Source organism: Eretmochelys imbricata, chromosome 4 (genome assembly GCF_965152235.1).
Source record: "Eretmochelys imbricata isolate rEreImb1 chromosome 4, rEreImb1.hap1, whole genome shotgun sequence".
Classification (NCBI taxonomy): domain Eukaryota; kingdom Metazoa; phylum Chordata; order Testudines; family Cheloniidae; genus Eretmochelys; species Eretmochelys imbricata.
The window spans coordinates 99,424,045-99,440,674 of record NC_135575.1 but is presented as its reverse complement, the minus strand read 5'-3'; the positions used below and the strand labels follow the sequence as shown (position 1 = coordinate 99,440,674).

Sequence of the window (16,630 nt, the reverse complement as noted above, 5' to 3'; positions counted from 1 at the left end):
TCTGGTGCTCCATCCAGACAGCAGGGTTGGGGGCTGCTCCACGCGGCTCCCGGAAGCAGCAGGATGGCCTCCCTCTGGCTCCTACCTGCTCCAATGACCCCCACTGGCACGCCAATGGGAGCTGCAGGGGTGGTGCCTGTGGATGGGGCAGAGTGCAGAGCTGCCTGACCATGCCTCCGCTTAGGAGCCAGAGAAGGGACATGCCGCTGCTTCCGGGAGCCTCTTGAAGTAAGTGCCACCCGTAGCCTGCACCCCTGAGCCTCTCCCCATGCCCCAACCTCCGGCCCCAGCCCTGATCCCCCTCCTGCCCTCTGAACCCCTCGATCCTAGGCCAGAGCACCCTCCTGTATCCCAAACTCCTCATCTCCAGCCCCACCCCAGATCCCACACCCCCAGGCGGAGCCTGCAACCCTTCCCGCACCCCAACCCTCTGCCCCAGCCCTGGCCCCTCTCCCGCCCTCTAAACTCCTCGGTCCCAGCCCAAAACACCCTCCTACACCCCAAACTCCTCATCCCCAGCCCCACCCCAGAGTCCACACCCCCAACCAGAGCTCTCACTCCCTTCCGCACCCCAACCCCAATTTTGTGAGCATTCATGGCCTGCCATACAATTTCTATTCCCAGATGTGGCCCTCGGGCCAAAAAGTTTGCCCACCCCTGCACTACAGCCTTTGTCCCACCAATTTAAGTGCCTTACTACACCGACATAATAACACCACCTCCATGAAAGGTGTAAGGCTTATGTTGGTGCACTTAAGGTGATGCAGTGTCTGTGTAGACACTGCATTATTTACATTTGGCTGTTGGCTGTCTTCTCAAGAAAACTGGGCCTGTAGAGCCTGGCTGTCCCCTGCTCCCAGCTGGGCTGCTGCCCAGAGGCTCCGCACTCCCTGATCAGGGAGGCAAGAAGCCCGGGCAGCTGCCCCCTCCACTCCCAGCCAGGAGCAGTGAGGTAAGAAACCGGGGCGGGGGGGAGGGCCTACGTGGAGGGCTTTCAGTCCCCCACACTGCCCCTCTTCAGTTGGTGGAAGCGCTCCTGGTGAGGATGCGCACCACCAACAGAAGAAGGGAAATGTGGACATCACCCACCACAGTAATTACTGCAGTGGCTGTAAGTTGACCTAACATAGGTTGACGTAGGGCTGCGGTGTAGACATGCCCTGAGTCTCTTGGTTTACAATTGCCCAAAGTCATGCCTAGCCTGTGGGCATCTAAATTGGCCTAGCATAATTCTGAAAAGAGATGGCATGTGCCTATTCCTGTAGAAAGTAAAGCTGGTTGGGAATTTTTTGGCATAACGTTTATTTGTTGAAAAATGCAGATTTGTCAAAACTGAAAATTATTGTTGGAACATGCCAGTTTCATTGAAACTTTCAGCAGGAAAGGTGTCTCAGGTCCAGGATGGATTACAGTGAGAGGGACACAGACCCCGCACTGAACCTGGCCCCAGAATAACCAGTAGCCTTGTGGTTAGGGTTGGGATGTGGCAGACCCAGGATCAAGCTTGAGGTCAGGTAAACTTGAGTTTGGGTTTATACCGCTGGGTTATATCATTGGATACTGGAGTAAAACTGACCCATCACTTTGGGCAACTGATCAAGCCTTTGAAAACGTAACTTGCTGTGAACTTTTTCTTGAATTAGATTAGTTTTGGTTTTTTGGCTGCAGAAGGTAGGCCACTGGAATAGACTTCTATTTGTTACCACTATAGAGAGTGTGGCCAGTATTTCACTGATTGATTTAAAATAGGAATATAAATCCACTATAACTAGCTGTGTGTGTTTGAACTTTCTATGGCAAGTGTTATTTCAACAGGGGTTGTCTTCCTTATTAAAAAAATAATAATTTTTAAAGAAATGTCTGAAGATGCTGTAGTAAACTGTAGTATTTTGGCCCATTATTATAAAATACTGTTGTATTTTTAAGTAAGGATTTTGTTTTCATTTTGACAAGTTAGGGTAAAATTACCCTTTTTTCTTATTTCTCAATAGGGAGAGGCAGTGACTCTGAGCCTGACTTGCCACACCGAAAGATGCCAGACGTGAAAAAAGATGATATGTCTGCAAGGCGGACGTCGTATGGTGAACCTAAATCAGTTGTGCCTTTTAACCAGTATCTCCCGAATAAGAGTAACCAGACTGCCTATATACCAGCTCCTCTTCGGAAAAAGAAAGCTGAACGAGAGGAGTACCGGAAGAGCTGGAGTACTGCTACTTCACCACTTGGAGGAGAGAAGCCTTTCCGGTAAGGCTTTGTCCCTCCAGTGATGTTATTTTTTAACCTTTAACAAGTCATGACCTTTAAAAGTACACAGTGCTTTGTAAAAAGGGCAAAATAGATCTTACTTAGAACTAACTGATAGATTTTTACCCTATTGTTTCAACCAACAGAAGAGCAATAGTCTCATGAGTGGAAAGTCAGGTAATACAAGACTTAGGTAGTTATCCTGACGTCAGTGTTGTTCACTGTGCAATACAATGTTGGCTGTGAATTATTCAGTGTTGCAGTACACATTAACTGTTTAAAACTGAAGTGTTTGACAAAATATTCGTTTATTTAAATGCCACGTTTAAATATTAAAATAATTGTCAAAAGTACAGTTTGTTGCTCTAATGTGGTCCTTGATGACGAGAGTCAGTTTTCAAGAGATGCTTCATTTTCAGTGAATAAAAGTCTTTATGTGATATATATTAGTCAAAATAGTTACCATCTTTCTGTTCTTGAATTCTGAAAATATATCTATTGTGCATCAGTTACATAAATTTAGTTTAGTACATAAATGTGCTCTAAGATTTCACAGATTTTACATCAGGTGTTTTGTTTTAATTTGGTTTCAGAATAGCCTGCACTAGATAGTATGATTGGGCTTCTGTGCCATTCATCAAAATATTGTTTGAAATGTTAGTATCAAGCAAAATGTATAAAGAATGCAGTGTACTGTACAGTAAACTACCTTGTATAACTCAATAGCAAAACCCACCCTGAAACCATAGAAGAAGAACAAAGTGAGGCACCAAGACGACATGAAGAGGAGCAGGTGGGATGCATGGCTTCCAGGACAAACCCCAGTAAAAGTCAAGTAGATTTGAATCAAAATAAAGGAGAGACCATAGGTCAGTTTCCTTCAAGTAGTGCCAAAGAAACTTCAGTGCACAAGTGTAAAGAGAAAGATGCAGAGGAAATCAGAAAGTTAAGAAGGCTTGAACAAGCTGGTATTAAGGTCATGCCAGCAGCACAACGCTATGGCAGGTTAGCTCAAAAGTGTGTGATATTGTGCACGCTTCACATTTCAAATTTTGCGAGTGTGTGGGTTTGTCTCATTCTGCCATTACTTCACTTCTCATAACCAAAAAAAAAAAAAAAAATCAAATCTACTAAGCACTTGCATTTTCTGCTGATTCACTTGCAACTAATTAGATATTAGAAAAGGTTTAGGTATGGAAAAGCTTGTGACATGGTAATCACGCATTGCAAAGCTAGATGGTGTTAAATGTGTTTTGCTGCAATTAGTAATAGTGCTACGCCCTAACTTGGATGGAAATGAAGTTCAAGAAACAAAAACTACCAAGAACATTTTCAAGCTTGTAAATCTTCCATTTTATATCATCTTACGTTCACAAAAAAACCCAAACCTGTTTTACGACGTGATTCCTTGTTTGGACAACGGTTCTAGAAATTGTTTAATACTCTTCTTAGTGATGGAACATTTCAGGGACAAGTGGCTGAATCACACTTAAAAATATAAGTGTTTAGTATTTTTAATAATTATATTAAAGGATGTATTTTATTTTAAAGACAGGAACTATAAAAATGCATTGCTTGTTAACACCTGCACCAAGTAAAGCATGTCGATATAGTTCAGCAGTCATTCTTTGACTATAGCTATGCACAGAATGGCCATATTTATTCATCATTTCACCGGCATTGTTTGTTTTTTGGTTTTACTTAAGTTGGTTATTTCCCTTTCATTATTTCAAAAGTCTGATAATGGATGGACTTGTCAAATGCAGTTAAATAATCAAATCAAAGTAAGTATGTGTGTGTATTTTCTGCTTCAGTCTTGTTTTATTGTTCTAAAGGTATGCTGTCTTATTACAAGCAATAACATACGTTTTGTATATCAGTAATACACATCATAACCAATGCATGTATTAGCCAAGGCACTGAAGAGCTATACAAGGTAACAGACAAACTAAGTGCTACCCTAGGACATGAGCCAAAATACTAATAAAAAGAATTTGTGATCAGTCATAAATCACAGCCTCATCCTGCCTCAGTTAATTGCAGGCCGCCGGTCAGTAGTTCATAAACCAGAAGGATAATAATGCAAGCATATCTGAGTCCAAGACAATAGTATTGTGTTTGGCAATCCAAGGTGTAACAAACAATATTTATAGTCCATGTATTATTTTTGGAGGATACTTACAACCTTTGGCTGTCAGCCCCCTGCTCCAATCTTGCTTTGATTTACTGATTTTAATCTCCAAGACAGATGCACATGTAGACAAGCATATGGTTCAGCAGGGATTCTGATCTCCTCCTTTCACAAAGTGCCTTTGTGCTACTTTGGCAGGAGGAAAGAGGAACAACAATAATTAGTGATTTTTGTTCCCTGCTCCCACCAGAAGAAGCTCTCTAACTTGTCAACCAGGTGCAATTTCTACAGATCGCAGCATGGGTGTTCAGAGGAACTAATGACTCTCTATACCAGCTAAACAGATGAGGTGCAAAGAACCAAGCTTGCAGGAGAAGCTCAGTCTTGCTGCAGTTTCCCTCTTAACACTGGGAGAAGATCTTTGGGCCTAGTGAGGCAGGAGAAAGGGGAATGAAGGTGCAGAGCTATAGGGAGAAATTTATTACAGCAAGTGTGAGTGGGAAAGGGAGAATGGAGAAGGAGGAGAGATGGCGCAGACTTCAGGGTAAAGCGAGGGAGAGGGGTCGACTTTGTCATCTTTCTGTTCACTGTTGCCCCATCTTTGAATCACTCCTTTGATTCCCCTTCCTCCATTGGCTCTCCTTTCTCCTCTACATCAAGTTCAAGATTCTTGTCCTATCATTCAAGGACCTACATAATTCTGCTCCTCAGTACTTACCTATTCTGGTTTCTCTTTGCTTTTCCCCTGTCAAGGCTGAATCCCCACTCTGTCACTCTGAGTGCAGAAGTGGGGACCAGCAAGGATTTTAAAAATTAATACTTGCCACTCCAGGCTTGTATTACACTCCCAAGGTTACAGCTTTTCTCTGACCTTGGCTTGATAAACGCTGCTACCACCCAAATGCAAAACCAAACCAAATCAAACCAAAAAAACCCTTTGAACCCAGGAAGGAGCACTTGGGAATTCCTTCCTGTGGGGTACCCTTAAGCTCTTTCATTCCCCCACTCTCTGCCCCCCCCCCCCCCGGCCGGGGAAGAGCTGAGAAAGAAAACTAAGGAAATTAGCTGTGGCTACCAGCTAATCGAACACGCACAAACCTCTTAGGACACCAAAAATCCAATCCTGTTTTTTTAAAAAGGTCAATTTTATTAAAAACAAAAAGGAAAAAATTACATCTGGAACTTAGCCTTTTTGCTAGATCTTAAAAGAAACAATTCCAAAAACTAAGCACCCAAACTAGCTTTTCGGGGGGTTCAGCTTAAAGGTTACAAGCAAACAAAAGCATCAGGGGTTAGCACAAAGGAGATCCACAAGCCAAAATAAAAAATAAACCTGATTGTGTCTGTCTAAACATTCCCTATCCAAATAATTTCTTCTGGTTCAATAATTTTCATACCTGGTTCAAGCCTTACACAGCATTGCTGCTCCGTCCCTGCAGCCTAGAGAACAACAGAGAAAGAGAAAGTTTCTTTCCCAATTTCAAAAAGTTTTACCTTCCCATTGGCTCTTTTGGCCAGGTGCCCACTCCTTTTCTTTTACCTATGGGCTTGTTAACCCTTTACAGGTAAAGCAAGCAGAGAACAGACCAAGAGGGATTTTACAACTAACTGGCAAGCTGGGTGTCCATCAAAGGGAGCTACTCTCTTCCCCTGTCCCCCTTCATGTATCACATCCCCCTATCCCTTCTGCTCTGCCCATGATGCCAGCCTACATATTTCTCCCACAACTCTGTTTTTTTTCCACACTATTTTTTACCCATGAAAACTCTTTCTGAGCTGGTATGCAAGGCATCAGCCTTTCCATATTCCAGTCCTCTGATGACCCAAATCCACTGTGATACCTACAAGATATTACCTCATTAATGTCAAACCTGGAGGGCATTAGGGATACCTGGCCCCAGTCTAGCTAGCACTTAAGCAAGTATTTAAATGTGTTGCTCATTCACAGCCTATTACTATTTATTTGTATTACCCGAGCACCTAGGAGCCCTAGTCATGGACCAGGACCCAACGTGCTGGACAGTCCCTGCCCCAAGGAGCTTATGATCCTGTAGATAATGATAAATTGCGTTATCAAAATGTGGCCAAACACCTTGACCATTTCACTTACACCTTGTATCCTTTTGTGTATTGGTCGGTCTGTCTGTCTTTTTATATTGTAAACTCTTTGTGGCAGGGACCTGACTTTCTAAAGTCCGTCTGGATTGAGGGGGAGAGCTGTAGGTGAGGCATGAGGAGCTGGAGGCATTCCGTAACAATTGGGTGGTGGGTTTTCTTTGCCCATCCTCCCTTCTGGGGTGCAATCAAACTTTTTGTCTGGGAATTCCCAGTTTTTGCCAAATGGTATGTACATTGGAAATCATTTTCTGAAAATACTGCTTCTGGATCCCCCAACAAGGGCTTACTTCTTTATCTGAAAATAATTCAGGGAGACTGATGGAGGGAAGAAAATGAGGTGGGTTAAGTTGGAGGGACCCTCAGTGAGACCCCTTGACTGGAATTTGGGTTCCGTCCGAACATTTAAAATACCACTGATAGAGGTGGTCGTAATAAATGTTATGGGGACTCCTGCATTTCGCAAGGCATGGTATAAATTTATTTTATTATGCACTTGTGAGTATAACTCCACTTCACCCATTGCTGCTTCTGTAGTATCTAAAGGAAGATAACAGCATTTAAATACAAAGAACTTTCCTCTACCCATGCAGCCCAAAAATAAATTGTGATATTGTAATGTAGTATAAATTGTATTGTTGCTCCTTTGGGAAAACCTACATAGCTCACATGGCTCTGTCACCCATGAGTAATGTAATCATGCCAAGCTTGTTGCAGTAAAACCATGTTTATATTACTTTCACATCTTCTCATACTGTGCATTCATTAAATACTTGGATTGTTAAATGCCTCCCATTTGACTAAGAACATCTCCCTCCCATGAGGTATACAGCATGCTTTTGGCTAGGTGGTGGTATTTTTTCATTCCCTTCACTGGTCTGAATTGGTGGAAACAATCTGACACTTGAGTAGCCTTCAGAATGTTACCAATCAAAATGTACTCTCCTGAGGAATTTCAATTTTTCCTTAAAGTGGAAGGTCCAGCGATTAGGGTACTAGCGAGTAAACTAGGATTTTAGGAGACCTCTGTGTTCAGTCCCTACTCCACCATACTTTCTGTGTGACCTTGGGCATGTCATTCAGTATTTTTGTCCCTCAGTTCCCTATCTGCAAAATACTTTACCTCACACTGGTACTAAGGATAAATGCATTAGAGATCGTAAGGTGCTCAGATACTACAGCAATGAAGCCTTATAAGTGCCATGGATATCTAGATAGATTCCACCACCTTTGTGTTCATTGTTAACCCATAAAACACAATATAAAAAGAGCTAAATGTGGCATTTCCTGTTGCATGTCCATGCTGGAAGTGCCTAATGGGGCACAAAATGCTCTTTGAACGAACTTTGAACTCTGTTACTTCACAAAGGCAAGAACTGCTCTCACCCCAACAGTGCATAAAACCATTGATGACTTTTAGTTGATGCTACATTAGCTTCCTTAAATAAACATACTAAACAGTCTTGATCTACTGACATACTAAACTATTCATAATCACAGGAAGGTGAAGAGCATCTGCTTTTTAAACAAGTATGTGAATCATCTATGATGCATAAAACTATAACTGATTCCTCCAAACTTTTGTTGGAATTATAAAACTGAATTTGGAAGATCACTGCCCACTGAGTGGCCTTGGATTTGAAGGACTGAAATACTGCATAATATTACCAATATAACTAGAAGCACAGTAACTCTGTGCCAACAAATAGATGCAAAACTGAAAGTGACTTGGACACCTAGTAGCATCTCAAGGAAAAGAAAGGCAGTTTTTAACTGCTTCCCTGCATTCATGGTCCTATGCCTGGCTGACTTTTCAGTGCTATTCTGTGGCCTGATGGACACAAACCTTCTATTACATCTTTGTTTTAAAATCTAAATTGGGACTGTTAACATTTTGCTGAAAGGGCAGCTGGGGCTATAGATAGTCGGAGATAAAGATGGGTTTGCAATGCTCAGAAAACTTAAATTTAAAAAAATTACAATAAACAATTTTAACTATTGTAAAATGGGGGGGGGGGGAATGTGTGGACTCTTGAGCTGTTGCCATTATTTTAGTGTCTTCACTTTACGATATTTTCTGACTTAGAAGGTGTGCAGTATGAAAAATAAGAGACATGATATTTGAACCTAGTAATATTACTATATTGACCTATCTTGCAACACTCAAGTCTTCATGTCTAGTTTTCTAGTGATTTCTAGAAAAATAAGCTTTTGATATTTTTTTCCAGTGGGGATAGAAGTATGTAAATTATTCTTCATTATCTTCTCTTGTAAAAAGTGACTCAAATTGTATGAGCATATTGCATAATTTAGAAATAACATTTTTCTGGTGTCCAAAATCAAGAGCCATATTGCCACATTATTAGTACATCGGTATTGGTCTTAGGTGACTGAAGGCACCGTCTCCAGGATGCAGGTATTAATGGAGCACTAAAACACAACATTGTGTCTCATAAGACATGCTTGGAAGGGTTAGATTTTTATTGGTAAGTATCTATTTCACTGTACACACAAAAACAGACGAAAATATTTCCATTGATGATCATCAAAGTTTAGAGAGGCAAAGTAACAAAATTGCTTGAGAACTTGTTCGAGTTTGATTCAAATGATTTAAGGATTTTGTATATTTTGACATGTGAGGTTGGCAGTTTGTGTTTTAATGGTTATAAAATGTTAACTTTTTGAATCTGTATCTACTGTAATTAAGAAGTTATTGCCTGACACTCTCCATTATCTGACACCCCCATAATTTCCCACAACTGTGAAGATTAAAATTGATAAAAATTGAAAAAATGCTTAAACATAAACATTGATATTATCCTTCAAAATCCACCGAGTCTAGAGAGAGAGGGGCTCATTTCTGCTTGCTTGTAAAGCAAGAAGCAGATAATTTCTTTTGAAAAAGGGGAAAAATCAAAGTGTGGTGGGTGGAGTGGGGGGAAGGGGAAAGGACCAGTCTTAATGATTGCCCAGGGTACAGAAAAATGGGCAGTCTTGTTTAGGTGGTGAATTCTAGGTATCTGAGGATTCCACAGTAATGATCAGAAACGAGCTTGGTAGTTTAGGTAAATGAAAATAGCTTTAGTATAAAAGTGTCTAAGAATAATGTCACCACTGAATGTATAAATTGGAGTCTGTTTCCATCCATGGCTAAAATAATAGCGTAAAGGCCTGATCCTTCTAACTGTTCATGTTTGGAACTACAGTTGACTTCTATGAGAGCTTTCCTCGCGGAGGGTCTGCAGGATTGTGCCCTAAACAAATAAATGAAGGCCTCATCTAAACTAACAGCTGCTTTGAGCACATCTGACTAACAGCACTTATTTTATGGCCTGGAAATGAATGTTGGCATTTTTCCTCTTAACAAATCTGGAACTCCATTTAATTTTGCTCTGTGTCAGTCAAAAGCAAATATGTGAAGATAGTGAACCCACCCCAGACGTCATCCTTCACAAGGAGAAACCCTCTATGATGCATTATCAAGGGAAGGATTCTGGATCAGAAGATGAAGCCGTGTGCAGAGTTCCTGATCTAGAAAAGGATGACTTTGCAGCCCGGAGAGCAAGACTGAATCAGCCCAAACTTACAGTGTCATTTAACCAGTTTTTAGTTGGGCCCTGTACAAATAAAGATAAAGGTAAACTGGAAGGTGTTAAAAAGCCATCACAGAAGGAAAAACAGGAATATGCCAGGTGTGCATACTATCTTTCTCTGTCTATTGTAATATTTAATTCTATGTGAACTACTGTTATTTGGTAGCTAAGACAAATCTGGCCCAAAAGTTCAATAATGGATAAATAAATATCCATACAAATTCTCCATTATTTTTAAAAATTGTAATGGAAAATTTCTTTTTATAAAAAAAACTCTAATGTTTTCAGTTGAGACATTGTAGAATTGCACTAGAACCTGAGAACTGGACAGTGAAACTGATTAGAAACTTACAGTTAAAAAAAGGAAAGCACACTGCATATTTTCAGTGTCCAAAGCGAGAGAAGTCCGGCAATGAATATAAATAGTGAAAAGTAAATTTTTGAATGTAAAATCTAAAGAGAGTAAATTCAATAAACTAATGAAAATTTGTGATATAAATAAGGAAATGTTTGTTTTATTATATATGGTTTTAAATTTAACACTATTCTTTGAATCTGTGTAAAGAAAGGGCCAAATCCTCTGCTAGGTTATACATGTACAGCACTCTGTGAACTAAATGGGATATGGGACCATGTAATTAGTGGCAGAATTTGTTTAACATTATTTTGGAAATAGACAGATTGGTTCCAAGTTAATAACTCTCCAATCCAGTGCTATACTCGGTGTCAGAAAAGTTAACTATGCTATAGACACTTCTGTTAAGCAACCATCTTCTGTAGAACATAAGCATATCTGCTTTTGTTTGTTGATATTACATGAGGCATTTTTAGATAGCATGGGGGGTGTATATAAAAGAAATATAGATCTGGAGGTCTAGTGTAAAAACCCACTAATGAAAAAATGGAACGAAATACAAATATTTATTTTATATTAGTCTATTTTGTCATTTGTGGGTTTTCACACTAGATCTCCAGATTTATATTTAATCCTAAATTTGAACTAATACAGGTAACATTAAGCAAGCCTATCGTTAGCATCTGTCTACCTACAACTGAGACATTCCGAGCTTTTTTTTAAATAAGTTCATGTTGTTTTCAGTTTTATAAAATGTTCCTTCCAGTCAGTAACAATCTGGCACATTGACATTCATAGTAAGCATTCTGACATGTGAGTAATGTCTTGGAAGGGCATCTGGAGAATATACCACATTAGAATTCTAGAATATGGAATCTTGCAAAGGTCATAGACCTTACTCTATAATGGTTTAAAAATAATAATTATCCAGCCCTGGTACATTCAGGAATGAAACTTGCAATAATTACAATAACTTTAATAGTATGAGAGTTGGACATCATAACCTATCAGAATGAACCTCATTACTGAACTAAACACTGTTGCAGTGATTCCAGATGTACTTGTTTGGGTTAAACTCAAAACTATAATCATCCAATGAAAGTGTCTCATTAGAATTCACAGGGTAGTCTACATGAAACAGTCCCAGTTTCAACTGATTGCATGCTTGCTCAAAGAAACCCCAACCTTTCTATTTTATTCATCGTTTCAATTTGTTCTTATACTCTGAACTGCCATTATTGACATTCCACTTATCATTGTCTAACTCCCCAAAATGGCTTTTTTTTGCTGCTTTGTAATGTGCATTAAATTAGAGCAAACCAGGTACATATGGCATCAGCGAGGCAAATTGTTACACATAAAGAAAACCCATTCCTGCAGTCTCAGGATCCCGAGTCGGAGAAGGAAGAGCAGGTGAAAGTGCCTGATATTCAAAGAGATGACCTAGCTAAACGAAAGATTCAAAGTAACCTTACCCAGCAACAAGAGTCTCCAGTGTTTGTGAAAGCTTCTATAACACAAGCAGATTTGGAGACGTGGGACAGACTGAAAGTGTCTGAGGAGCTCAGGTATGTAGTTTTACAGGGTCATGGATGAAGCTGGAATGGCAGTGTGGGAAATATGAGTTAATATTACTTGAATGTCTCAAGTGGCTTTTTTTTTTACTTGAATAGTGCGGTGTTGAAAATGGTTCTTTAAATACAAAATCAGAGCTTAACAAATATGCAAAATAAGTCCAAGCACCTTACTAATGCATGCAAGTGATTTGTAAAAAGAAAAGGAGTACTTGTGGCACCTTAGAGACTAAGGTCACAAGTACTCCTTTTCTTTTTACGGATACAGACTAACACAGCTGGTACTCTGAAGCAAGTGATTTGGAACTCCTCCAGCAAAGTATAGCAACCCCTCACCTACCTAGTGGTAGGCATTCCATTTTCTAGCCAAATTTAGTCATCTATACAGGCATTCTTTTCATTGGCTTGGTTATTGGGTGATTTCAGTCGTAATATCAGCCACCACACTAACTGTCCTTTGATCTCCTAGAAGCAGTAGTGGTATATAGAACTACTTATGAGTGGAAAGTTGTAAACTACTGCAGACATGCTCAAACTAGAGATGCAACACTCATCTAGATTTGTGATAGGGTTGAACTTTGAGTGTGATGATGCCAACGTCCTGCAAACTCAGTTCACATTTTGGCCACATCCAAAATATCCTCCTTCTGCAATTTAGACTCAACTTATAACCTGAATGGTTAAGGTTAGGCAAGGATTCTGGGTTTTGTTTCAAACCCCCACTTAAATTTGAAGGAGTTCATATTCCATTTTCATCCTTGGCTTCACTGTTCACACCACAATATTTCAGGGCCAACTTATGGGGTTTTTTTTGTGGCGTTGTATTAAGGAGAAGGCATAGGGAACACCTAATGCTTCACTGCAGGAAGCAGCTATTAAATGGCCATCTGTATTCCCTGAGAATAACAGGGGTCTGCTAGCACTGGCCAACAGCACATGGGGACATGTCTGATTAGATTTGGGTGTGGCTGTAGATCCACATCTTGTGCCTAGGGTGTATTTGTGTCCTATACTACACTCCTAAAAAGTAGGAGGGGCTACCAGAGAGCAAGCTTCCCACAGTTTCTCTTGAGGAATTATGCTATCTCTTGGCTTCCAGCCCGTATGGACAGTTCACCTCCTTCTGTATGCTCTGGCTTTGGATCTAAGACCCTCAGTGTACACTAAGATGTTTGCTAGGCTGTTTGTGATTTTTGTTCTTGGTTTTTCTTTTGTCTTGTAACTTCCTTTGATTCCTTTTGTTTCTGGTCCTGACTAGTGAAGAAAACCTCAAACGCTCCCAGGATCTTGAACCATCTGCTGAAATTGCAATGGAAGCAGCTGTTCGTGATGATTTTGCTAGCCGCAAAGCCAGAGCATACAAAAAGGCTTCTAGCCCCAAGCAGAGGTTTGTGCACTTTGGGCCAGTGACTGAGATTGACCAACAGAAATGGGAGAAGCTTAGTATTGCCAGGGCCACATCCAACAGTGAAATCTCAGAGGAGACTGGGAGGGAAAGTGCTGAGACACAGACTTTCCATGAAACCTTTGCATCTGCCACTGCCTGCAGCCTCACTACCATTGGACATAATAATGAAGTCTCCAGGCCACAAAATGATTCCAGGTATTGTGACAAAGTTCCTGCGCTACCTTGGTGGGTCTTGCGGATTTGCTCACCTTGGAGCTTCACGGCAGCCCTCAGCTTGGCCGTTTTTCTGAATTCACAGTTCAGGTCGACGAGTCCTGTGTCTGATCAGGAGTTGGGAGGATTTGGGGGGAACCCAGGCCCGCCCTCTACTCCGGGTTCCAGCCCAGGGCCCAGTGGAATGCAGCTGTCTAGAGTGACTCCTGCAACAGCTGTGCAACAGCTACAACTTCCTGGGCTACTTCCCCATGGCCTCCTGCCAACACCTTCTTTATCCTCACCATAGGACCTTCCTCCTGGTGTCTGATAATGCTTGTACACCTCAGTCCTCCAACAGTCCACGTTCTCACTCTCAGCTCTTAGTGCCTCTTGCTCCCAGCTCTTCACACGCACACCACAAACTGAAGTGAGCTCCTTTTTTAAAACCCAGGTGCCTGATTAGCCTGCCTTAATTAATTCTAGCAGCTTCTTGATTGGCTGCAGGTGTTCTAATCAGCCTGTTTTAATTGTCTCCAGAAGGTTCCTGATTGTTCTGGAACCTTCCCTGTTACCTTACCCAGGGAAAAGGGACCTACTTAGCCTGGGGCTAATATAGCTGTCTTCTATTACTCTCCTATAGCCATCTGGCCTGACCCTGTCACAGTATTTAATGTCGTTGTCTAGGAAACAGATTACTGAATCCAAAATGAAGCTGCTTCTTGCAGGATGCTGATTTGCATGGGGAAGGATGGCAGGATGTAGTTAGGAGCTCCTTATGCACACAGGCTGGTTCAGCATTTTTGGAGCTGTAATAAATTATCTGATGCCTTCACAGAATCTAAAAGAGAGAGAGAGAGAGAGAGAGAGAGTCATGCAGAGCAATGTTGTGCAAACTTATTCCGAGAGTCACACTTGAATTTCTGATTGGTATCAAATCACTAGTTTCATTAGGAATCTTATTAGCTATGCCTGCTTCTCTTTTGCATTCCAAGGGCTTTGTTTCGTAGGCTGCTTATGTATTTGAAGTTGTAGTGCAGCTTTCACTCCAGGTTCTGGCAATACTCATTTTTGTTTCCCCTTGAAGACTATTTTTATTTTTCCCTTGAAGACCTCTGAAATCTTCTGAAGTATGCCTGTTACAAGTGAGCTGTACCGGTTATGTGACTGTGTTTCTGCCATTTAACTAGGAAAGACTTACAGTGCTACGAAGTTACACACTTTGACCAGAATTTACATTTAATTGGCTTCAGTTTCCCTAATCATTCAGCATGTCATCATAGCAAGAAACTGCTAGTTGACACCACTAGCAAATTGTTCAGTCAACTAAGTTCATTTATTCTAAAATGTTAGTAAAATTAGATATAAAAATTAAATGGATCTCTCTTCTTACCACTTTTATATGTTTCACTTCACCGTGGACTAATTTTTCATTATCCGTCTCCTCTTTTCCCCCTTGCTCGCAATAATCTTGTATTACTAGTGAAGTAGCAGGGTCAGGTACAGATGAATATTGCCAAGGAATCCAGTTGGCTGCCTGTATTGTCTCTCAGAACCAAACTCCACGCAGAGTGAGTGAATGGCATGAAAGCAGGGAGGAAGAGCTTGATGGGAGTTCACCAAACAGTCGGAGAGATGATATGATGACTAGAAGGATGGGAACCTTTCAGAGGCAGACTAGCCCGGTTTGTATGCCATATTCTCCCATGTCAGTTGCCCATCATCCGCTGCAGCAACAGAAAGAAGTAATTCATAAGAGAGACTTGAAGACTCCACAGAAAGCAGAAAGGTCAGAGAATGGAAGCCAAAAACCAGAGCTTTCTGCTTGCTTTGCGTGTAACGCTAACTGGGTCAGTCTGTAATGTTGTCCTACTCCTTTTAAAAAAAAAGAGAGAGAGAGAGAAGCTAGGATGCATTTTACTCATTTCGTATCCAATTGTGGCATGTATTCATCTCATGAAATCACTTACAAGAATGCATCCTGTGAACATGAAACAGCTTGTTTTCTTCATTACACGTAATGACTTGGATTGTTAATTGCAGTTTAGCATGAACCTGGTTATTCATCTTTTTGGAGGGGGGTTTTGGACAACCCATAGTTCTTCATCCAGATTTTATTCAGGCTTCTAAATGAGTAATTGCTTACCTGTAAATATGGGCTGCATAAAAAAATCGAATTCCTCGTTTCCTTAAAAGAATAGCATATGTCCTGCTGTTCACCATAGTTGCCTCTTGTTCACTGTTCCTGTGCTGCTGCTACTAAAAATGTTAGTTTTCCATCTTTTTCAATGGTCTTCTGAGTAATGGTACCCAAAATTGCCTCAGCAGCAGTTTGCCCTTGAACTGCACAATGGAACAACATCATGGAACAGTTTCACCTGCCTCCGTGGGCTGCAATGTGACAAGGGATGAGAGCCATGAGAAACTGAAAGATCATGACCAAAGTAGGGGTGGGACAAAACACCAAGTGAGAATTCCAGATCCAAGAAGAGATGACATGATGGCAAGAAGAACTGGAGCTTTTCTAAAGCAGCCTGGACCAAGTGTTAAACAGTTCCTTCCAGTTCCTTTTTCAAAGCAGCAGAGTAGCCAGGAGAGAACTAAGGAACTTGTAAAGCCTGAAAAGAAAGTGAAGAGGTAAAGTTATTTTGTTCCAATAGTTTCTTTCCTCACTATAATTGCTTCTTAGAGGCGAGTCTCATGTTTCACTGAAACATAATAGTTATGTTATAACCTTCTGTTTCCAAAATATATCCACAGTTACACTAGATATGGTTATTTATAGAAACCCTCATATTTCAGGACATAACCAACCCCTAACTGAGGAGTTTAAGCAGAAACTGCCCCGCCCCGGGTAGATTGGTTCTTCCAGGATTCTTGCATCTTCCTATAAAACACCTGGAACTGACTACTGTTGGAGACAGGATACTGGACTAGATGGATCACTGATCTGATCCAGGCTGGTAATTACTATAGCCTAGGAATACACTAATAATAATTAATTATAATTTATCTAGA

The 16,630-nt window shown here is 40.9% G+C and overlaps 1 protein-coding gene across 1 annotated transcript in view; it reads left to right on the top strand.

The window, feature by feature from the left end:
- Nucleotides 1-16,630, top strand: part of LIMCH1 (LIM and calponin homology domains 1) — a 117,792-nt gene that overhangs the window by 17,907 nt on the left and 83,255 nt on the right. Inside the window, exons 4-10 of the mRNA XM_077816170.1 lie at nt 1,992-2,244; nt 2,971-3,249; nt 9,892-10,182; nt 11,752-12,006; nt 13,271-13,615; nt 15,096-15,401; nt 15,938-16,249. Coding sequence (XP_077672296.1) covers nt 1,992-2,244; nt 2,971-3,249; nt 9,892-10,182; nt 11,752-12,006; nt 13,271-13,615; nt 15,096-15,401; nt 15,938-16,249 — 2,041 coding nt within the window. The remainder of the gene's footprint in view (nt 1-1,991; nt 2,245-2,970; nt 3,250-9,891; nt 10,183-11,751; nt 12,007-13,270; nt 13,616-15,095; nt 15,402-15,937; nt 16,250-16,630) is intronic.